Here is a 24,675-nt window from a genome sequence, read left to right as displayed (position 1 = left end):
TGTGTCATGACACATATGTGCATGCCTTCACAGTGAATTCATCTGCAAGGGGACACACACACACACACACATACACACACACACACACACACACACACACACACACACTCACAAACACCAGCCTCACTCAGAACTTTAGAACTCAGAGTAGGGACGGAATTTTAGTCTTGAGTGTGAGCCAAGAAAATTGTCCTTCCTCTCCTTAAATACAGCTTTTATTTAGAAAATTCCACAAGGGATGGTTAGTGCATAATCATCCTTTTAAATACTGACTCGTTTCTATTCAATGACCGGAAATATTCTTTGTTGTGAACATCAGTGGACACATCTAGAGTACCAGATACAAGACAGAGTACGTCTAACTAACTAACTAACTAACTAACTAACTAACTAACTAACTAACTTAACTAACTGAAGGACCATGCAAAGCAAAATATTCCTCTGGGTACTCCTCATAATAATAGGAGACTTCCCACCCATAACCTGTACCAAACATCTACCATTATATCTTCTACAATTCTGGGAATCAAGGGGCTGAGACTGAATACAGTTTGGATCCACAGAAGCGCTTGGGACAGAGCATAGGTGGGCAGCTCTCTTCTGAAATGAAACTCCACTGTGATGCTAAAGAGATCTGCCATCCTAACTTGATCTATTGTTCTCATGGCTTTTACACTTTGTCTGAAACCTAATTTTCCAGGATATGGTGTCTACTGTTACTGACCACATTTTTGACACCAACACAGACCCTCATCCCACCCCAAGCACAAGAACTTAGTTAGCTTTATTCTTCCCACCATAGCTTTCCATGGTATCTCTCCCAACCTTTCCACGGCTGTCCAAGACAAGAAAAACAACCATAACACGCTCGTTGCATCTTTCATCCCATGGCATTTCAGATATTGAAAATGATCTACTTATTATTTCCCATATTTCTGTTGGCTAAATAATGCTAAAATGTTTCCCAGACATTCTTCATAAACTAAGGTCACACAGATCCATTACCATAAGGGCACATCCATCCTCAGTGACTACTCTAGGCTCTCTACAGAACTGACATCAAGAAGCCGTGTGCTTACGCTCATTTCATGCCAACTTGCCATATGCTGGAATCACTTGGGAAAAGGGATTCTCAATTGAGATGCAGAAGATTTACCTCTAGGCAAGTCCTGAGTATATTTTCTTAGTAAGTGGTTGCTATAGGAGAGATCGGGCCACTATGGGTGGTGGTGCTATCCCTGGTCAGATGATCCCAGGATGTATAAGAAAACAGATTGTTTAATGCTCAAAGAATAAATAAGCCAGGAAGCAGTGTTCCCCTATCCATTAGCCCTGATTTCACGTTCTTGCCCTGACCCTCCTCCGTGATGGACTGTGATGAGGGACCATAAACTTCCTTAAATAGTTTGTGACCATGGAATTCTAACACGGCAATAATAACCCTAAGATGCTGGGTATGGAATACTCAGATGCACAAAGAATGGAGTGGGAGAGTGGAACATCCTGACAGTAGAACTGAGTTATGTGGAAAATATGGAAGAACAGCCGTGGGCATGGGCAATTGAGTACCGCCATTTCTCAGCGCTGTTTATTGTCTCCAGACCATGGTATATTTCCCTTATAAGATCTTGTCTTTCACTCTGTCACTGACTACATCCAGGGAAACACGCCTGCTGCCTCCAGCTCCCTGTAGAATAACTGATCCTCTCTTCCTGTCTTTGGGTACTTCCTGAGTTCTTCTCATTGCAGTGTCTTTTTTCTCAAAGCCACAGAATTGAGGGTTATTATTTTGTCTTATCAAGAGATAATCTCTCTTTGACTTGAGGCCATGTTATTATACAGATTGTTTTCTGAATTTAAAAATATGAACACTTTATTTTTGGAAAAAATATATCTTCACCAAAATGTCCAGATTGATATACCAAGAAATCAAGGCCTTCTATGTATTACAGGACTGATGCACATGTGAACTTATAGAGACTATGCACCATGCACAGTGCCTGCCTGAGTGTGTACAAGTTGGGGTCCTTGAGCTGGAAAGAGAAGTAGAAACATGCCCCCATGCCTACCCCAGAAGCTATCTCCAGTTAGTATTCACTTGCAAATGAAAACTTAGTTTTCTGGAAGGGAGTCTCACTAGGGAAACAAACCACTCTTAAACACAGACCACATGCCCAGCAGTAGATGGCCAAATAAACTCAAGGGCATTAATGGGGTCTTTTTCCCCACTATGAGTCCTTTGTGTATATATAGTGGTGTCTGGTTTTATGATTTTATGGGATTCCTGTGTATATGCACAGAGTCTAAATGTATTTCTTGTGCTTTTTCTTTGTCTCTTTTCCTTGTTTGGGTGTTTTGCCTTTCTGATGTGTTTGGTTTTGTTTTATCTTATTTTATTATAATTCTTTACATACCTGTTCCTATTCTTAGAGAGACCAAAAGGGTATAGATATGGATGGGGGGGGTGGAGAGGTACTGGGAAGTAGGGAGGGGAAACCATGACTAGAATATATTATACAAAAATACTTTAGTTAAAAAATATCTTCACCAAATGGCATGATTGATTCTGAAAGTCATTTTCCATAGTGACCACCGAGTCAGCTGCCATACTGCAGCGGTAGATCTGCAGGTCTCTCAAGGTCACTCTGCTCGGAAGAAAGCCAGAGTGCTCTCGAGAAGGCCCTAGCAAGGAAACAGATGAAACACTGATTTGAATATCAAATAACAAATCACAACACAGAAGAAAAGTAATAGATTCATGGATGAGCAAGAACATTTATGCATATGGAGAGGTCACTGGCTCTGTGGGGTTGAGGCATGCGGTGTCCTAGGAGGGGAAGAACACCCTTCCTGTCATACCCAGGCCCTCTGATACTGTCTCCTTGTCGCTCAGACTTGGCGGGAGAGTACAGCTGCCCTTTGCACCACCTTTTAGGAAGGAGTTTTTTTTTCAGTGGAGGAGCACTTGATTGAGAGCTCCTGGTCTGTAACCACACAGCCTATATTTCAAGGCTATTTTCATTACCAGTGAAACGTGACCATGGGCAAGCTCCTCATTTCTCTAAACCTTTTTCTGTTCCACGTCAGGAGTAACATGCGCTTACTTCATGTTCTGATATGAATTCAATAAAATGAAGCTGCAAACCGCCATACCTGGGTTACCATTAAAGACAGCATTCACAGATATTATCTCTCATGAGGCATCCAGTTAGCATGTGGGCTCCGGAACTCTGAAGCAATTATGGTGCCAGATATACAGTATCTGTGCCAGGTTTAAGAATGTGCCTTTATTGATCCATCTGTCTGACTATCCCACCATCTATCTACCTTGGCAATAGCTCAGCTCTGCTCCCTCCTGCTCATCCACTCACCCACATATTCCACAGGCTGCACAGCTGGCTGTGGCTTCCCCTGGGTCTACATTCTTGTTGGGTTAGATTATGTGATCTACCCACCAGCAATCTGTTACTCCAGCACAGGGATATGCTCATTACCATATTAGGCAGATTATGAATCTCAAAGTCAAGTTTCAATGGTCACTGTGAAATTATATTTCTCAGCTGAAAAATCTTTACACTAAATTTACCGCCCATTGTTTAGCCAGCGATACAGTGGCTGTGTCACATCTCAGCCCTTTCCTGGGTGTTCATCTCCATGTTAAATACTATGCTCCTCTGATTTCATTGCATTTTCCCAAGCCCATCCAACTTCTCACCACTCAAATTTTCTTCTTCATACCCTGGAGGTTTTGCTCTTCTTATGTTCAGTTTAAATTTCTCCTGGCTCAGAAGTGAGTCCAAATTTTTTCAAGATGGATTGCATCCTATCAAGACCACATTGTGACAATGTAGAGTCATGTGTCTCAACCTGTGGAATTGAAGCCTTACGTTTGGATAGAAGGATAACAGAATAAGGAGGGACTTATTTCTGACTGGTGGAGCATAAGGAACCTAAGAAAGGAAATCATTTAATTTCCCCAAGCTTCCCATGCAACCTAACCTATAGACTTACCTACCAGGCCAAAGCAGAAGTTGAGTGTTTTGGATCACTCACCCCACCCCCTTTGGTGCTAAATTCCACTGAAGTAGAAAGAGGGGACATTGTCTCTATGTTCACTGCCATCTGAAAAGGGCTTTACAATGGCCACCAATCCTTAAGAACACTCAAGAAAACACAGATAAGTTTCTGGAAGACTAAGGGTAAGACAGGTACTAGAATATAGGAGGATGCTAGAGAAAGATAAGGAGAGCATTGAAAACAGGGTAATAGAGAGGGGCTGGGTACTAGAAAGGTGGGGTGATGGAAGGAGATGGGATGCTAGAAAGGAGGAATGATGGAGGGAAGTGAAGCAGTAGAGGTGGTAGGATACTGAAGAATTAAGGTGAAAGGGGAAGAGAGATGAGAAAGGGAGATGGGATGATAGAAAGATGGGATGGTGGAGGGAGATAGTACCCTGAAGGTTGATGAAGGAAGGTAGGGTACTGGAAGGCTAGAGGGATGGAGAAAGATGGGATGACAGACATAGGTGGGGAAATGGAAGGATGAGGTAATAGAGGGAGGTAGGTACTGGGAGGATGGGGTAATGGAGGGAGATGAGATGATGACATAGTTGAGATACTAAGAGTTAGGTGATAGGATACAGGAGAGAGATGGGGTACTGGAGAGAAGTAGGGTAATAGAAGGAGTGGGGACTGAAGCAATAAGGTGATGGAGAGGGGCGATAGAAGGCTGGGCGGATGGAAGGAACGGGGCTACTGGTGATGGGTAGGTCACTGATAAAATACTAAAGATTTGTAGGACACTGAAATGGTCATAAGGACATCAGTTGGAGCAACTCTGAAATACTGGCAAATCTGAATTGCACAGTCAAAGCTTCGTCCACATTGAGGATGTCCACATCCTCTACTCTAAAATTATTAAAGAACAACATTAGGAAAACAAACCATGGTATTACAGATATATACAACTTTAAACAGCTTGGTTTGATGACCAACACCTCAGTTCCCTGATGGATTTTTTTTTTTTTTGGTTCTTTTTTTCGGAGCTGGGGACCGAACCCAGGGCCTTGCGCTTCCTAGGTAAGCGCTCTACCACTGAGCTAAATCCCCAGCCCCCCCCCCCGATGGAATTTTAAGCTGTTGAAAATGTAAAATGTGTATAACTATGCCAGATGATGTACAACATGCCCATCTTTTATTTCTTAGACTTTTAGACACTCCGAGAGTTTAGACATGGAATGGCCAGATTCAGAAAGGCTGCCAGAGACTTAAGAGCCTGAAGCCTTGTACTTCCCAGACTGTGATCCATTCTCAAGGTTTATTTGAATTGTACCACATGGGAACTTCCGAGTAGCTTACCCAGGCACCTTGTTTCAGATCCGCTCCAGAGACCATTGGCCAAGCACTCCCGGACATGGGAGCCTACAAGTGTGTAGCCAGTATTGCAGGTAAAGATGGCGGTGGCTCCATACATAGTGAGCGTCCCTATCTTGTTACCATTTGGGGGAAAGGACAGGCTTCCACAGGAGATGACTGGAAGAGAAAAACTGTGTTAGTCCAAGTCTGAGATACAGCAGAAACCCTGGGTATTGGTTTTCCTAAAAAGCATACAGCAGGGAGGTCTGTCTGCTAGGCAGAGAGGTCCAGTCTGCTGGGACTTGATGGGTCAGTATTCTCAGTTGGATTTTTCTTTCTCTATTGCTCTTAACATAAAATCTCAGATGTTCTAGCATATCCCAAAGCCACCAAGGTTCCTGAAGTGACCCATAGTTATTTCATTCTCACAGATTGATAACCATTTCTTCAAAATGGACACAGTGTGTAATACAGTAATCCACAAGACTATCTACTAAGCAAGTAGACTGTCTACTTTCCTTTCTATATTCACTCTAAGAATGATTCACTTGTGGGGACACTCACATGTACCTGCCAGGGATGTGAGAAGTGTCTTCTCAAGGGCCACCACCCAAACCCAGCATGGTGGGTTGAAATTTAGCACCTTTGACTCTACCTCCAGCACTAAGATCATTTTCTTTCCAGTTCTTTGTAGGACCTAAGGGTGTCTTTGTCATCTGAGATTCAATAGGACATAGTTTCTGTCCTATTGACTCCAAATTAGTCCATTTGTGGAGGTAAGTTAATGGTCACCCACAGTAGAAATATTAATGACACCGACATGTTTGCATCTCAGATACATAAATACTTGAGGACAAAACCCACTGGATCTTGTAATAGGAAGAAAAATTCTAAAATCTTCAAGGCTGAGGGGACAACAGAGGCTCACTAGTGTTTAAACAAGAGTGGAAGTTTGAGAAAAGCTCCCCAAGAGAAATGGTCAGATCACTACTAAGCAATGACATGTGCAGGACATGGCCATGCCAGGAAGTGGCAAAATGACAGAGCTCCCAGCCACAATAAACGGGTAAGAGATGGGAGGAGAAAACAATCATGAGAGAAGATCTTTGCTCAATCAGGTGAGCACGGCCAGCCTCCTAACAGTCTCAGATGGTACTGAGAAAGACTGAGGACTATGAAAGTCAATGCTGAAGACTATTTTAGACACTGAATTAACAAGGCAGTCAGTATCTTAGCTGTTTTTCTCATTGTTGACACGATACTCTACAGAAGCAACTACAGAAAGAGATTTATTTTAGCTTGGAGTTTCATGGTGGGAAAGTCATGGTGCTGATAAAAGCAGTGAACACTGCTCTCATGAGTGTGTCAGGAGCATGAGGCATCTTGCTTACCCATCGCTAACCAACAATAAGCAGAAAGAGACAAGAATCTTCAAGGCTTGATGCCTCTGGTGATCTACTTCCCCTAATAAAGCTATGCTTTCTAAAGGCTACACAAATTCCCAAACAGTTTCACCAGCTGGGACTAAGTACTCAAACAACAAGTCTGTATGAAATCTCACACGTAAGCCACCATCGCCTTGATCCTAGAGGGCTGGTGCATTGATGACTTGGACCCTAACCCAGTAGATCCAATGATTGACATGTGAGTGGACCATGAGAACTATGACCTCATCCTAGAATGAATCCGTTGATGGACTAAAAGTCATAATGAACTATTGTGATGTTGTAGAGACTAGAAAGAGTGAGCCTGCTTAGGGAGGGGACACTTTGCAAGACACATCTTATTCACTTTGAAAGACACACCTTACTCCTGGCACTCCTCTGTTTCAGCTTTCTGGCAACCTTGGGTGAACAACTTTATTCAGCAAGGCCACAGCACATTCCAGAAACAGGCAATAAAAAGTGTACAAGCCACTGATCGATGGGGACCCCTGCAATTATGACCCAGTTGTCCCTTTTCAACATTGCTTTTCTTGTCCAGGTAACATGACTCTTGTCCATAATGCCACCTGCCATTTTGAAGGCTGAGGCTAGGGGACTGCCATAAAGTCTGGTCTAATGTATGAGAAACCCTGTCTCAAATTAGAAAATAAAATAAGATTGCTCAAAACCATTTTCTTGGGGATTTGTCACTGTGATTAAAAAAAAAGTCTAGCATAATATCAGATGAAGAAAAATGATATGAATGTACCGTTGAAATAGCCTCTCCTTAGTTTAGTGGAATACACGGTGGTATGACTTCCACTTAGTAAACAGGCAGACCTGCTTGCTAAATGTGATCTGTAGGGGTCACTTGCCAGGAATCAGGAGTCCACCTCCAGACAAAATCTTGCTGAGAAAGGCTCCGCATTTCTTAGTGTCTGAGAGACTGCTAAGCTAAACCTTCACAGCGGCAAGTGTGAGCTTTCAATAATTTGCTAGCATGTACCATATCAAATGTCAATGGATTCAAGAGGGATTTAGGTTTTATAATTTGCTGTGAACTTTTCTCTAAGCCTTTTCCCAAACACTGTGTGAACCCTACCTTGAACTGTGATATTTAGCAATTCATGTTGAAACTTCAGTGCTTATCACGGATGTGTTCAATGACAAGGCTGGACCAGTTTCCTAGCTGAGAGCTTTGCAGACCTTTATCAGAAGAGCAGGAAGAAGATGCGCTTGGGATTCTATCCTCTCAGTCTTGGCTCACACATCCTGGTGAGGAGACTATTTAAAGTCTATCCTCTAATGAGGCTCATTAGATCACAAGCAACTAACAGAACAACCACTGAGCTTCTGGGCAGCTGGATAATGGGATTCTAAGCCTAGAGTTTCTCTTGGCTGCAAACGCTGCTCATTAGTAAGGGTGGCAGAGCAACTTGGAAGAGCCTAATTGGGGAGACCATCAGCACTAAAAATAACCCTGTCACAAAACAAGGAGAAAGTCTATCCATGCTATCCTCCCTCCTGGTCTCCCAAAATGGATTCATTAGCTGTGCTTTTCCCCTAGCACTCAAAACATGTTCCCACTCACAATTCACAGCACTCTCAGAACCCAGGTGGTGCCTTTGCACAGCAAAGGTGCTAAGTTGAGGGCACCCAGAGAACACCCTATGAGGGTTCTCTGAATGTTACTTTTCTATCATGGCAATGGGTGACAAGCCACATCTCCTAGGCAAGCTTCGTTTTCCCCTCTTCTAGTATTCACAGGAAGATGAACTTTGAACCAGTAGGCACATGTTTTCTCATACACGGCCATGAGGCCAGCATTCCTGTCAGAAGAATGGACCTTAAAAACAATCTTAAATATTGATGCTTTCTACTGCTAGAGTCAATACAGCTCCACGATTCTGCACAGCTCACAGCATCCATGAGCAGTCAAGAGCACGATACTCTGCTGTGTGTGAGAAGAGGCAGGACCTGAGCGGACACCTGGAGATGGTTGTAAACATACGAGGGAGTGGTGCCGGACTACAGACAAGTCACTATGTAAGGCCTACAGGCCCACAGCTCTGGTCTGTAACTGGGTGTAAATCTGAAAGGCCTCATCCAAAATGAGGTGCTCATGACAGAATCAGCTGCCATCAGTGAGGAGATATTAGAGCTATTGGTGAGTCTCTCTTGTTCAAGCCATGATGTACAATGTCCACTCTAATAATAGAGTAGCAGTGGTCCTCAAGCCAGAGGTTAGGAAGCCTATGCTGATTTTTGTGGATAGACCTCTGCCATTGGGTTTAGTCATCCGTCAGCACATGCCTCTGGCTAGCAATCAGAAACTACAGAAGCTATCCTGCACCTCAGTTGGGTGAAGACCTGCTCTCAGGAAACGTGAAATCAGTAGTTAGGCAACAGAGACAGTCTAGAACATGGGTGATGTTTCCTGTATACATTTTTAAAGGTCTAGTTTGGCTTTTTGCAGATACATAAAATTTAAAATGCAAATATTTGAGTCATGTATTTCCACAATAAACATGTTTCTTCTCTTAAATATAAAGTATATTTATACTTTATGAAGTTAAGAGAATACTGGATTCCCTATTGTGTCAGAATTTTGTCTGCCTCCTGCAGAGAGAAGACTACAGTGGGAAGATTTCTTTCTCCTGTGTTATAGACACTCTGAGATCTTAGAACCACTTGGAGTGATAATGTCAACCCCCACTCCGATCTCTCCCCAACCCCAAGAAACTGGAGAACTTAGCTGTTCTCAGGGAGCTGTGATGTACTTGGGGGTGGCCAAGGATCTGTTCCTCTGGATTAAATGACCACAAACCGGGAAACTTATCACCCTGGATCCTGAGCAGACACATAATGGAAAATAGTAGGTTCCCTTCACATCTCATTGCCTGGCTATTCTGAGATAAGCCACAGGTAACTTAAACCTTATAAATTACAGTTCCAGTGCTATACCAATGGTTTCCATGACAACACATTTGAAGATGCTGCTGATTCTATCCCAGCACCATATGGAAAGCAATGGTTTTTTTCTATAGGGATACAGTCACAGGCTAGAAAAGTGGGCTTAGAAAAAAAGTGTCACTCTAAGTATGTTTAATTGAGAAATTGAATGGTGTTTGAACTTCCTGGGGTTTTCAGGCACCCATTTCAAAGAAAAGTATATTATTACTAGTATTGATCTTGTGTTTTTTCTAGATGTATATGGGTAAAATAGGGATCATGAGAAACAAAGGAAATCTAAGTTATAATAAACTGCAGCTTCACAAGAAATACAAACTAATGCGCTGACTGATTTCTGTAGATTCCAGAAAGTGAACATGTAACATCCTAATTTCTTTCTCTTCCTTCACTTTTGGAAGGGTCCGACCTGGGACTCCTTTGCTCCTCAGCAACCTATTTACTGTTTGCTCTGAGAGAGGAGATTTTTGTCTGACTTAATTTTGCAATTTGTTATAAAGAGAAGTAAGGTTAGATACTGAACTGAAGCTGACTGTGGAGGATACCTGATAACATGAATATTCATGAGGGCACAAGGCAAAAGTGGGAGGGAGACTGGAGACAAAAGCTAACAGAGCGTACTCATTTCTGTTCCCACATCTCTCCCCTGCTCTGCATCTGAAATGAGATCCTGGACATTTGAACACTGTGTTCATCATAAATAGCTTTTCCAAAATGTAGCCCAAGACTCTGCAAGTCCCTGGAATCTTTTCAGAGTACACAGACATCCCTCTATTCAGCCCCTAGACTACAAACTACCTGAGTTTTCATACCTCCACTAAAATGGCATAATTAAAGAAGTTCTGAGCAAGCATGGAGGGTCCAGCCACACCCATGCAGCCTTGTCCCATAGAGACTCAACAGGACGCTCTTCTCGCAAACTACTGCTCTGCTTGAAAAAAATCTTATTGTGTATAAAAGTATACTATTTTTTGTTAGTATGGAAGGGGCTTGGTATCATTTTATATAAATTAATATCCATTTATGTCTTCTCGTTTTTCATTAAAATTGCTTAAATGGTTTCAAATAATTAGCAGTTTCAACTTACAATATAGGAAAAGAAAAATTTCAGGAAATCATTGAGTTTCCCCCTGGTCACAGCCCCCTGTGTAGTCCCAGGTACAGTGTTTTATTCAGACAGGGCTAGCTTAGGTTCTGAGCCAGTTCACTTTTGGTGACATGGGTGAGATTGACAGGCTGAGGCTATCCTGGAAGAGTGAGCCCTTAAAAAGGCCACTTGGTTCCTGTCTTCTGAGAGAGGGAAAGCAAGACGCTGGGGAGGGTCAAGGACACATGTTAGAATCTGAGAGTGGATCCCATGACCTGAGATCGTACATTGAGAACCAGCCATAATCACAAGGACCCATGTTCTGTCTGTGAATGTAATCGGATAGCCAGTCCTGACTCGGTCACACTCATATGCAGACGGGACTCCAGTAGCACCATGAAGACAGCTCTGGAAGGCCCCAGGTAGGAAAGACACAAACCCTGTGATTTCATCCAATGTTATATGCTGCACCTATCAGTCTATCCCATGTCACATGTAGAACCTGAGGGCCCACCTAATATCAAAAAAAGAGACAGTCTGTGTCCATCCAATGTCACACGAAGAAACTGTAGGCCCACCCAATGTCACATGAAGAACCAGTGGGTCCATCCAATGTCACAGCAGAAACTGTGACTTACCAAGTGTCATATGAAGAACCTGTGGGTCCATCCAATGTCACAGCAGAACCTGTGGCTTATTCAATGTCATATGCAGAACCTGTGGGCCCATGTAATGTCAGACACAGAACCCAAGGGCCCATCTGTGTCACATGGAGCTACCACATTTGGAATAAGTGTTTTCCCAGCCGTAGATACAGCACTTCAGGTAGAACCAACAGTACTGTAACCTCGACAACAGTTGTTTCTGAAGTCAGGGACTCTCTCCACCAGAGCTTGTGGCAAGAGCCTGGAGAGTATTGTCAACTCCTGGGTATCATCTTAAAAACATGAGCAACAGCAAACAAGGCCTGGCATGCTAGACAGCACCGTAACCTGCCACAATAAGTCCGGAGTGTCTGCTCTGATGCATCTCTGTTTCCAAAGACGAGTTTCTGAAAGTTAGCAAACCTTTTTTCCAGTGAAAAAAAATTTCTAAAATGCATAAATAGAAAAAAAAATAACTGTGTTCATTTGAATGAGAACAGCCTTCATGGGCTCATATATTTAAACACGTGGTACCCAGTTGGTAAAACTATTTGGGAAAGATTAGGAGGTGTGGCCTAATTGGGGGAGATTTGTCACTAGGGTGGGCTTTGAAATTTCAGAAGCACATGGTATTGCCAGTTAGCTCTCTGTCTCCTACTTGACAATTATGATATGAGCTCTCAGCCTTTGTTCCACAGTCCTGGGGCAGTAACCCATGGACCTCTAAGCCTGATTAAACTTCTTGTATAAGTTTCTTTGATCATGGTACCTCATCACAGCAATAGAAAAGTGATTAAGACAGCAGTATCCACCTTTTCAAGTAAGAGAAAACTTCCGGTGGAGTCATAAGAGTAAGGGCACAGTTCTCTGTGAACTCTTCGGTCCTGGGCCCTGGTTTATCTTTCTCAAACACAGATTTCCATCTTGAAAACACTTTCCCAGGGCAATTTGGATCCCTGAAAAATGCCTGGGTAAACATCTGTCTTTATAAGACAGCAAGGATTTCAGAGATGTGGGAGACACAAGAGGAAGTCATAGCAAAGGGGCTGTCCTTGCCAAGACTGACAAATCAGACAGGAATAGTATATCTTAAGCAAAGCATAGTCTCAGGTAGACTCTACTGACTGTGGAAAGCACTGTGCATCTGTGGCAGCATGCAAAAGAGACACATTGCAGCACATGGCACAGATGTCATACACACATAGCAGTAAGCAATTACCAGCATGTGTAGTGTATATTCATAGGGTTGGAAGGTGAGTACAGTTGATATGTGGCTCCTGTCACATCAGATGGAGATAAGGAGTAAGGACATGTGTGACAGGACAACTGATGTCCAGGACCTTAGCACAGGCATGGCACTAGAACATCAGGACCTGGTTCCACATTCTGTCCTAGTAAGAGGTACCTTGCTGCTTCTGGGTTTGGTTTGAGAATCAGTAAGACCCCAAGTTTGCAAAGACTCACTTGTAGGTGTGAAGTATTCTGGAAAGGCAGGTTCAGGCAGTGGCATCAAGATGACCTTGCCTATCAAGGTCCTGACATAGACTGAGAGGGATACATTAGGTGGCCTTGGAATCGGGTATAAGAGTGTATGGAGAGTCTGCTGCCTCTACAGGAGACTTCCATGAACCCCTCTAGAAGGCCAAAGTCTGTCATGTCAGAGCCTCTGTGCTATCCTTGTCTCTTCTCGACAGCCTAATTCTGGTTCACGAAGAGGCTTTATGGAGTCAGGGGATATGGATGGGATGCATAAGTGTGGGAAAAATGTATCAGGATGATGGCAGAGAAAATTAACTGTGAGTTCCTCGCCAGGCATTGGATACCTACAGGAAGGAGCCATCAGAGCCACCAGGAAGCATCACAGCTACACTGACAGCAGCTTTGGGAAGGGTGTCCTTGGGAAGCAGGGTATTTAGGACTTGGATATCTCATGCCACATCGTCCTTCCTTACTTATCTCTAGGTTCCTGGGAAGAGCTTGTCTTACGTGACGAATTAGCATTTGCTGTATTAGAAGTCAGATTGAAGTTGTTATGCAAAGCACCTAATCACACATTCCTTTGTTTTTCTCCTTTTTATTCTTCCATTCTTCCTAAGCTGTGTACTGCGCAAATCTCTTGCAGTTCAACTGCATGTTTCAATGTTTGGTAATTTCCTGTCAACAATCGGTAAGATTGGATATCAGAGGTATATAAATCCGAAGGCGCTCCGCACAATGTCAGCTTTGTCTCATGTTCTTATTCATTCATATTTAACTGTTCATCATGTACCTGAGAGCATAATCATCTCCCTTTTTAAGACAGCCATTGTGGAGGACAGGGATCTTCAGCACAAACACTACTTCCCAAGATCCTAATGAGAAGTTTGTCACGGCTTTCACGCAGAAGAATAGCCAGCTCTTCAAATGTGTGCTTTTATTTGTCTCTAAGCTCAGATGTGGCATATTTGACTACTCTAATATCCTGAAGTTTATAAAATACTGTCATTAACAAAGGAGCACAGTGTTAGATGTTTGATCCTGTAGTGCCGGTTTGAGCTTGCCGTATTAACACAGGGCTCTGCCTCAGTCAGTAGGACTATGATGGTGTCTTTGTAGGTGGTCCCATTGATGCTGTGTCCTGGAGTTCTGCACCCTGTTTGGGGAAGGGCCTGTTATCACTTACCTTTACATCTGGGTCTGTCCTCCTCAGTGTTCCAGGTCCCATTGGCTTGGCACTGCAACAGCCTCTGACCCTGCAAGAAGTAGCCAGGACTACAGCTGAGGAGAACTTGAGCTCCATATTCATTCAATGATCCCGAAACCAGCCTCCAGAGCACGTGCTCTGACAGCTGGCCTTCGATGCTGGGGCAGGGCACCGCTGTGAGAGAAACACCTCAGGATCAGTATGGCTTCCTGACAACTCTTATTGTCACTGCTCTAGAAAGTAGGGACTGCTGGTATGGGAAACTCATCATGCTATGTGACCTGGATACCCCCAACTCTTTCTTCATGACTTCTTTGTTTCCACATAATCATTCAGGAGGCAACCTGGGATTCCAGCCTGGGAGCTACTGTCTTGTTACTGGTGCAGAGGGCATCTTGTAGTCAGACTGAGATACAATCATAGGAAACCACTCCTTCTCTGTTCGTCACATACATGTACACACATGCCCTCATTCATACACAGGTACATGAGCAATACTTGTCCTTACACATGTACACTTATACATACATACACACATGTGGAAACACACGAGCATATTCACATGTATGTACATGTGTATATACATTCACAAATATACAATATGAATATATACACACACAGAACAGATTCATACTACTAGGTTTATGAGTACATGAAAATAGTTAGGCATGCTATATTATCACTGTAGAAAAATTATTTTTATAGTAATTTAAAGGAAGGACTTCCCATTTTCTAAGGCAATAAAAGACAGAAGCTCTTGAGCGTAGAGGCAGGAGAGCAGCTGCGGTATCAGGCTTGGATGCAGCCCCAGGACAGTAGACTCCAGAGAACTTACAGACAGACTGACATACACACTCTATTTGGAGGCTATGCAAGTATAGGTTTGTTTATGCAAAGTATGATGGTAATTTAAATGAGTTTTAAGAGTTAGGCAGAAGCAAGAACCACAGCATTAAGCACAAAGCTTCTTTAGTTGATATCTGTCATCATCAGCCAGTTACCCACACAACAGAAGGGGCCAGGTTAACCAGTCTTGAGCTCAAAAACAACAGCTGGAGAAATTGTAGCTTTCCTAGAGTGATAATAACAACATGTGTTTTGCTTTTCAATTTCATCCACACTCATTATCACTGAATCTGCTGTGTCAAATGCTACAAATTCTCTCTTCCTCCTATGGTGACTTCCTGTTCTATCTTCAAATAAACTATAAAGAACAGACATTTAAGAGTAAAAACAATGAGGCTAAAAAATATGAAGGACAATTTGGTACTCTAAAAGCAGTCTAAAGGATATGCCTCTTAGATGTTTGCAGATTCAGCAGCTACTGTCTATGACCGTGGATGTACAAATGGTTTGCTTAACAGCCAAAATTATGTCTTTCTGTGCCTAGGGTATGTCCGTAAAGCCTTCAGCCATAGGAAGTCTGAATGCAGAGAAGTGTGGTAAAAGTCATTCCCTTTGTGAGTGTGTGCTTCTGGAACTAACTCTGGCTTTCTAGCCATCGGATCTATTGCAACCTCTGCTTCTGGGTAGCATTGGGCCTTGGCTCAAAGTGGAAGGGGAGTTTTCCTCTGGCTGATTCCATCCTCAGCACCAATCCTACATGTCCACTGGTGTCTTGCTGCTTCGTGGAAACAACATTTGGTCTGCTTTTTTGTCTTCTACTTTAGTTATCTGTTTGTGTCTCTCGCCCTTTGATTGGTGACAAGCTTATTTCTACTGAAACCACTATGGTGTCTCTGTCTTTTTGTAGTTTTCTAAGGTAAAACTGAAGATAAGATAGGTTTCCTGACATAGAGACTATTCTCAGTGAAACCACAGATAGCTGTGAACAGCAGTGTGTGTGTGTACAATAGTCAAATGCAGTCTATAAATATTACATGGGAGCCATCAATGATGATTCCTAGTGATAAATAAAAAAAAAAAAAACAATTACACAGCATGCTGTTGGGAGTCATGTGAGTGGCCTCCGTCTTGAGAGTCACAACAAAAGCACTCTGGGACACAAATGGACCGTGATCCACAGACCACTGGGGAACACAAACGAATGAGAAGCATTTCCCAGGAGGGAACCTGAGGACCTGGGTGGGCATGAACAGCAAAGTCCATCTTGTCTTTTGTGTGCTGAAGAAAAAGCACATGCTTTCAGACACGGCTTCCTGCTGTGGTTTTTACGCTTTCAGAACTGATCTGTAGACAGACTATGCAAAGCATGAATTGCTCACAGTTATATTTGAATGACCCATGGCATACTTTGGGTGGTAAAATCCTGAGTCACACAGCCTGAATGGTAGAAAGGAAAGTCTCTGAGTGTAATGGTGGATGAGGCAGCATCTGTGAGTTTGCCTATGACTACGTCTGCATCCCTGCAGAGAGGAGCTGTTTTTGTACATGTGGGTTATGATGAGATGACATGTACAGGTCTTCTGTCTGTGTGCACCCCAAGTACCATGTTGCCTGCTGTGAATATGGAAAATAAATAATTTAAGGAATTGGAAACCAATCCCCCAAAGACATCCTTGCTCATAAACTCGAGACTTAATAGTGTGTATCTTAAGAGCCATGTTTTCTGGTTCTTAATAACTGTTCATGAAGCTTTCACCATCCTGTTACCTTGGGACTGCACGAGGTCACCTCTCCTCAGCACACTGCTCTAGCAGCCATACCTCAGCAGAATTTTAAGCGAGTGGAGGTGAAAAGATCAAAATGTAGGGCAGAGGTGAGAGACACATGACTGCTTCAAGGTGTGATAGTGAATAACTCACGGAGTTGAGCATTTTACTAACGTCTTCACTCCTAATGTCAGACCAAACGTGGATAGAGCAAAGCAAAACTGAGAAACTTGTAAGATAGTGCAATTCATGAAGCCCAGGTGAGAGTGGGAACAAAAGTGAGAACATCTGTACAAAGAATGCACTACAGCTCACAGCCTTGAGGGTTGAGGGAGATGAAGGTGGGCAGCAGTGGCTTGAGTCTCAGGTTACTTGAGTGACACATGGAAATGTGTCTCTCCCTGGAGGATTAAAGTCAAGCGACTTCCAGAGGCACTGGAAACGGCCATGTGCTGTGGTTTTCAAGATAACATGCCTTCATTCTGATAGAAATGTGTTAGAATAGGTTCTTTCAGCAGCTAATCACCTGAAACTCCAGATGGATACTTCAGAGGACAGCCACTGCCCAGACATGTAACTCCCTTTGTATTGGTGGTATCTCTATCAACAACATGATCATCACCATCACAATCACCTCTATCATGCCCATCACCATGACTACACCATCAGCACCATCACTCCCATCTCAATCTCCATCACCATCACCATCACCACCATCATCATCATCTTATTATTATTATCATTACTACTACTACTACTACTACTATTATTATTATTATTATTATTATTATTATTATTATTATTATTATTATATAAATTTCACAAACAAGACAGCCAAGGCTCAGTCAACCCAGGCAAGAATTCCTTCCTCTGTAGCATCTCTCAGTCTCTCTGAATTATACTTTTCTTGTCAGCACAAAAAACAAAATTCCTTCCATAATTACTATAAATAGAAGGCAAAACCTTCATACCTTCATCATGAAGGCTATAAATACCACAACAGACAAATATCAAATAAATAACAAAGTCTTTGAAGGAAGATACAAATATTTGTTATAGCTGAGGAATACAGGAAAACAAGTTTATGTTATCATGAATTTAATCAGTACATATTTTTGACAACTGACTAAATTTTCTCGGTTGATTCTATGATAATTAAATATGCTGCAACTTGTAGAATGTGCAAGGTTATCCACAAACCTGACATTCCTCTGTTTGTACTTTTGCAGGAATATAGGCTCCCTTCTATTCTATAAATAAAACAATCACCATAGGGTCATTTTTTTGTTTTTGTTTTTCCCCTTTCAACCAAGGGAACATTCATAGTAGTCCTTCCTGACAGACTCACTGTTGATATGGTTGACACCGTTTTTGCACCAAAGCCTAATTGTACTTCTCAAATTAAAAGAGTTGAAATCACAAATAATGAGTAGTCATTGCACAACAAACACATTTTCCCAACTTCTGAATCTCAAGGAAACAGAGAAGATACTTGTATTTGACTCGGGAAATCCTAGCTTGCATTAAAATAAGCAGGGTTGCTTTGTTCGTTCGCTTAATGGTTTGTATGTATGTGTGTCTGTCTGTATGTCACAGAATGCAGGTGTCATTGCAGGTATCAGGTTCCCTGAGGCTGGAGTTCTAGGTGGTTGTGACCCAACCGGCATGCGTGCTGGGAACTGAACTTGGGGCTTCTGAAAAAATTTTATGTTGTCTCAATTTCTGAGCTATTGCTAACCCCTAGATGTCAATTTTGTGAAGAGAGAATCTGGTTTCTTATTGACTCTTTGAGCTAGGGGCAAAGCAGCTGGATGTACTTTCCTCAGAGACTTTCATACTCTGATGAGGCTGCCACCAGAAATACGAAGTATTCTCCCTGGTAGTATTTGGGCCTTATCAGAAATCTTCCTGTTTGTCTAATCATCCCATAAGCGTGGAATATAATTGTCTTTTTATTTTCTTTTAACAGTTTCCCCACATCATACTCATGTGGCTAAGTATGTCTTATTACCACATTTAGTTGGAGCACATTTAATTAGATTTGTAAAATTATGATTAGATACCTTTGGAATGAAATAATTTAATCACCCCATCCTTCACATTCACAGCTGAAATGGAGTCTTTGCAGCCTGCCAGCAGCCTACACTAATGGGCGTGAGGGAAATGGGCTGAGCTGTGGAACTTCAGAAGCCCAAGGAGCAAGACTATTAGTTCAGGAAATAATCAATTGATTGAAGTTATGATTGCCCTTTTAAGTTCTGTGTCTTGTGGTTCATCTAGGTAATTCTCAGTAAGAACATTTCCACAAGACTGGTAGATTTAGGGGGCGATAACTTCTCTGGGTCTTTTAAAGCATTTGTATTTTGATTATGAGACCTTGACATGTGGCCTTTCTTCATCGATGTGTGTTGTATATGTACAGGCTGCCCCTGTTGAGTAGAAGCTTGACTTTATTGCTGATACGCAAGCTTGGTTGCTTTCAGATCAGATTTGAGGAGATGGTAGGTCAGTCCTTCAGGTGTTCTTTGTTGATTTTGGAGACATGGAATGGACAGATTCCAGTGGCTGGGGAGTGCAAGGCTGAGCCTTGTTGAGGGGACATACAGGCACCTTTGCAGGCAAGCTCTTCTTTTCCCTCACTGTCAATCTGGTTTATAGCAGAGTCAAGTTTAAATGTCCTGGACGTAATTCCTGGGACTAGCTGTTCAGGCAGACATTAAATAAATGCCTGTTTTTAAAAAACCATTCATTTTGTTACTACTCTCCAGTGTCAGCCCTACAGCAAACACCAGTAAGTAAGTCTAAAGTAGCCTTCAGCCTGGATAATGATGACAGAGCTACCTGTGGTCGCAGTTCCTGGATACAAACTCTGTTGGTTTTACAAAGGACTCTAGAATGGAATGAATTTCCTCAGGAAATTCTTGTCCCCAGAAGAGCTCCAAGGCCCTAGAGGCCTAGCTTCTCCTTTTAGCACAGATGGTTGCTGAAGTGAATTACCCAGGAATGGGGTAGGGTGAGTTGTTGCCACACTCGGCATAGTGGCTGTCAGATTCTGACTTGTTCCCTCATTCTTCTTTGTCTCCTGTTTAAAAGTGATAGGGCAAGTCCATGGCCACTGCTGTAGGTGCTGACTGATACATAGAAGGCTTGCTCCAGTCTGGCCTCCCGGCACCTTCCTGTCTCCTGCCCAATGACTCCTTGACAGTGTGAAGGCAGGCAAGTTTTCCATCAATGTGTAATTTGAAGTTTCCCTTTGTGCCTAAGACTAGTTCTAGTTTCATAGGATTTTGACTGTTTACACTAACAAGGAAAAAGAACTTATATTTTTAAGTTTTGAAATACTAGAAGGGCAGGTTAACTCCAGGTGTAAATTTTTAATATATCTGTGACAAAATTCTTACTGTATAAATTATGTTCGCATGTGCATGTGTGCATATACATATGTGTAATATATATGTGTGTGTATTTGTGTTTGTGTTTACATGTGTGTACACATGTGTGTAGGCATGTATGTGTAACTTCGGTTAAGCTTGGCTTTTTACTATTTAAATTTATATTTTTCACTGTATTCAAACTTTTCATGTTTGAATAATTTTTGTTTTCAAGATATTTATTAAAGTATAATTATATCATTTCCCTGTTCCCTTAACTTACTCATGTTTGACTCTTGTAAGAATATTACTGTGCACTGAAAATAGCTTCCTAGAAATCTTACTCTACATTACAAATGAAATTTCTGTTTTCCTTGGCAGGCCATGATATGAATAAAGAGTACACAGTAAGTATACAAATGAAGCAATGCCTTTTATTTTCAAAGACCTCAAACATGAGAAGTGGAGGCCAGAACTCAACACTGTTTCATATTTTCACACTTTACATTGGGTACTGTTGTTGAGCTCAATGTCAGGAGCTTCTGCCCACACTTAAGATGGCAGCCAGAATTAGGTTTGGTGAGATAAGTTACATGTTATAGATTGTGATGGAATTCATAGGATTTACTGGGCTAACATTCAGGATTACACAGCTCTTTTTAAGTGGGGGAAGTTGTCTTTATGGGAGTTGTTTGTGTTCTTAGGATGGACGAGACCAGGTCTCACAACACTGGGAAGTGACTACCTGTGTTCTGGAAGCTAAACCCACCCATCTGTGAATGTGGGTCCCGTTGAAAATGCCATAGGCATGCAAGCAGACATAAAGACTTACGTTTGCACGTGGGTGGCTTTCCTCTGTTGCTCCACAGGCCATCTTCTTGACACACAGCAGTGGCTTGCTGACTGGCATCCAGCTTGAAGCCTTCATTACATTCATAAGTCACTTTACTGTCTAAGGTGAACTCATTGCCTGTGAACGAGCCATTTCCTGGAGCCTCTGGAATTCCACAGGACACAGCTGAAAGGATAAGCAAGAAAAACAGGCTTACCTTACAAGACTTCATTAAAATTTGTCTCTTATTTTTTCATCTCCGAGACAGATTTATTAATTGTGTTCTTCATGTCTGTCAAAAGTGCACACATTTTCAGAATTTTTAAGGATGCAAAAGATTCCTGAGAAAGAGTGGAAGGCTTATTGAAATGGTAGAAACTGGTTTAGGGTCAAACACTGTATCAGAGGGATACTGGAGGGATTGGGTGATGACTTTCATGTAGACACAGGCTAGTCACAGCGTGATTTTTATGCTGTGTGTTCAAGTAACAATTATACATTCTACCTCGGCTGACTGTGGAGAAGACAAGCGCAGGCCATGTCTTTACTATTTCATCAATAGCTTTGATAATCAAGACCCACAGGAATGAGGCATGAATGCACAGTTTCCCACCTCCCTTTCCTCTCCTCTTTCCCCAATTTCTTTTCTTCAATGCAGAGGTTCTTTTAAAAGATGCTGTGCACTTCGCTTGGCAGGCCCTTCACCGGCTTCTGTGTCAGGAACATGGTCTCCATTGTAGAAACAAGGTGTGGGGATCTTTAAGAGTTGAGGGGCCTCAGGAAATCCTCATCCTGAAAGCAATTGCCTTCTCCTGGGACCTAGAGTAGTTCTCCTGAGCTAAGAAAGCTGTTGAAGGAGCAAGTCGGGCTCCTCCAAGTTCACTGTCTTCTTGACTCATTCTAGGATCAGTTTCTCTCAAACAAGCTCCCACCATGATGCCTCCTGATATGCAGGGGATTCTCACCAGTGGTGACCCTACTCCATGCCACTTTTAGAAGTCCAGAACTGTGAGCCACATGGTGGTCTTTTCTCATAAATTACTCAGCCTTGGGAACTTTGCTATATGAATACAAAGGAGGCTGGTACAAAGGTAAACGATTGCTTAAGCTCAGCAGTGCATCCAAATCAAAGCTAATAACTTCTGAATTACCTGAGAAATTACATTGACTAAGTTGTCTTCTGACACACACACACACACACACACAGATGAATTAAAAATGAATGTTTAGTTTTAGATATCAAGTTTCTAGAAAACTCAAGCTCTACAATTTCTCATATGTTGGCTTTTCTTTACTTTTGATAACTTCACACATGTGCAGTGTGCTGGACACGAGAGCATGACACTCTCACACTCCCTCTTCTCCCACTCCTTCTGAAGTCTTTCTTCTTAGACAGCCCCAAGTTCCTCTACCTTCTCCCCTTCCTCCCTTCCTATTTTCTCCTCCTCTTCTTTTTTCTTCTCATCTTCTCCTCTCCTCTTCTCTTCTCCTCTTCTTCTTCTTCTTCTCCCCCTCCTCATTCTCCACCCTGTCTTCCGTCCCCTCTTCTTTCTCCTTTTGACTTTGGGGTTTGGAAACACTGTGTTTTACTGGAGCTGCCATGGCTATATACCAGGATATCTTTACAGGCAGGGCCACTTGCCACTTGCAGCACCACTGAGTAAAATCATTGCCTTTCTCCTAGCAACCATGAACTACCAATAGATTACTGAAAACAATGGGGCCTTGTCACCTCCTCTTCCATTCATTGTAGAATATACTGAAGGACTCGCTCTGGTGCAGGTCTGGAGCAGGAAGCCACAGCTGCCGTAGGTTCAAGGGCCCCACCATATTTTGAAGACAATGTCTCACAGAATTCCTCCCTTCCCTACAGCTCTAACATTCTTACTGACCTCCATTTCATAATCTCAACCATCTGAAATATCTCTTTTAAGAAATATAATATTGACTCATAAAACACCTCATGCTTATGCTTAACCATCATTTTGGGGAAAATGTTCAAAATAATAACTCAAGTTCGTTTTTTTTCCCTCAAACCACTGTTCTGTCCAAGAAACCTATAGACAAGATATCTACTTGCAGCCTTTTTGGTATTTGAAAACTGATCATCTTTATTGAATGTAGAACATGTCATGGATTTTGTCCTTTTTAAAAAGTTCTTTTGTATCTCATTATGTTGCCATGTTTTCATTCCCCACCTTATAGCTCCATTTCTCCCAGATAACCGTGTGCCTATCCTTCAAATCCTAATGTTCCCCTGACCTTAACTACATTATACCATGCGCAGTCCCCACTTCCTGTAAGATTCTTACTTGGGGGCAAGCATAGAATGAAATGACATCTCCTGCAGGTTACGTGGGAAAGATAACATCCCACAAGCTCATAGGGAACGCTCATAAAAGGGGCTCTTACCCAGGGGGCCAAGTCAGACAGGCTTACAGATGATTCTCTTCAACCTAAAATCTTTCAAAGGATAGTGAACTGTGCTTTGGAGGACTCCGGAGAATCCTCCCTATGTGGTCTGTTCAGTAATGAGCAGTCTGCTTTGAGATTTGAAGTACAGTTTCTATCCCCAGGAGAGTGTTCATTAAAGGAGCTGGGGTGAGGGCCACTGCTGACTCTCCAGCCTTCAGTTGCTTGCTTTCTGCGATTCTTTGCTCTGTTCAGCCCATGGGATTATACGTCTAAGACTCTGAACATTGTCTTCCGTATTTAAACCACTAGTTAAAAATAAATGTTCCTACTCTATCACTCTTCCGAAAAGACCTGCCAGTGGTTCACAACTCACTGAGAGGAGCATCCGGGAACACTTGGTGGAGAATCTCTCAGGATGCTCCTGCAGTCCTCAACATTTTCTGCAGAAATGAGAAAGATCTGGACCAAAGTTTAGAGGTGTGAAGCCTAATCCTGCATATTCCCAGAGCCAGTGATGTTCTTGGTCGTATCACCTCTCTGAACTTCCACAGACAAGACAGTCCAACAGCATTGTCCGTAGATTCAGAAAATTATATGGAGAGGGTTTTAGAGCTCATATTCCCATATACCAACATTGTTATAACCAAAAGTGTTAGGGACATCCATTGATAAATCCTCTGGGACAGTGGAAATGTATTCCCCGTATATTATCATGTTATTCAACACTTAACACATATTGAGAGTTAGAATTAATCACTACTGTGCATTGTGAATAACATAGATTTTAGAGCTATTGTGCCCTTACTGGATTTCTTCTATTGTTGTTATGATTTATTTTTATTTTAGGTGCAAATATGTCAGTGTACCATGTATGTACCTGGTACCCAAGGAAGCAAAAAGAAATTGTTAGATCTCTGGGACCAGATACGGACGAATGTGAGTTGCCATGTAGGTGCTGGGAATTGAATCCCAAGCCAGTAGTCTAAACCACTGAAACCTTTTTCTCGCCTTCCTTTCCTGAATTTTTATGACCCATTCAAAGCTGTGATAGGTCTCATATCTCAGGTACTAGATGCCTCTTGGTTATGGACCTCAGGCTACTACCCCCGAACGCGCAGATTTATTTTCCTGTCCAATATCAAGAAAGCAGTATCCTACTGATTAAGGACACACAGGTTAAAAATAACTTTTCAAAATGCAGTCCTAAAAACTAAAAGGCCTCAGTACAACTGATCATTTGTTTGCAACGTTCCTGAGGCTTCTTTGCCTATTTTCTCCTTAGA

The 24,675-nt window shown here is 42.3% G+C and overlaps 1 protein-coding gene across 2 annotated transcripts in view; it reads right to left on the bottom strand.

The window, feature by feature from the left end:
* The window catches only part of Csmd1 (CUB and Sushi multiple domains 1), a 1,600,162-nt gene that overhangs the window by 48,419 nt on the left and 1,527,068 nt on the right, over positions 1-24,675 (bottom strand). For both annotated transcript variants that reach the window (XM_039094737.2, NM_001037327.2), the window contains exons 50-52: positions 20,978-21,163; positions 14,142-14,336; positions 5,358-5,531 (exon numbers count right to left, since the gene is read on the bottom strand). In XM_039094737.2, coding sequence (XP_038950665.1) covers positions 5,358-5,531; positions 14,142-14,336; positions 20,978-21,163 — 555 coding nt within the window. The remainder of the gene's footprint in view (positions 1-5,357; positions 5,532-14,141; positions 14,337-20,977; positions 21,164-24,675) is intronic.

This window comes from Rattus norvegicus, chromosome 16 (genome assembly GCF_036323735.1).
Source record: "Rattus norvegicus strain BN/NHsdMcwi chromosome 16, GRCr8, whole genome shotgun sequence".
NCBI classification, from domain to species: Eukaryota; Metazoa; Chordata; class Mammalia; order Rodentia; family Muridae; genus Rattus; species Rattus norvegicus.
Note: the sequence above shows the minus strand (reverse complement) of the source record. Positions and strands in the feature narration are given on the sequence as shown.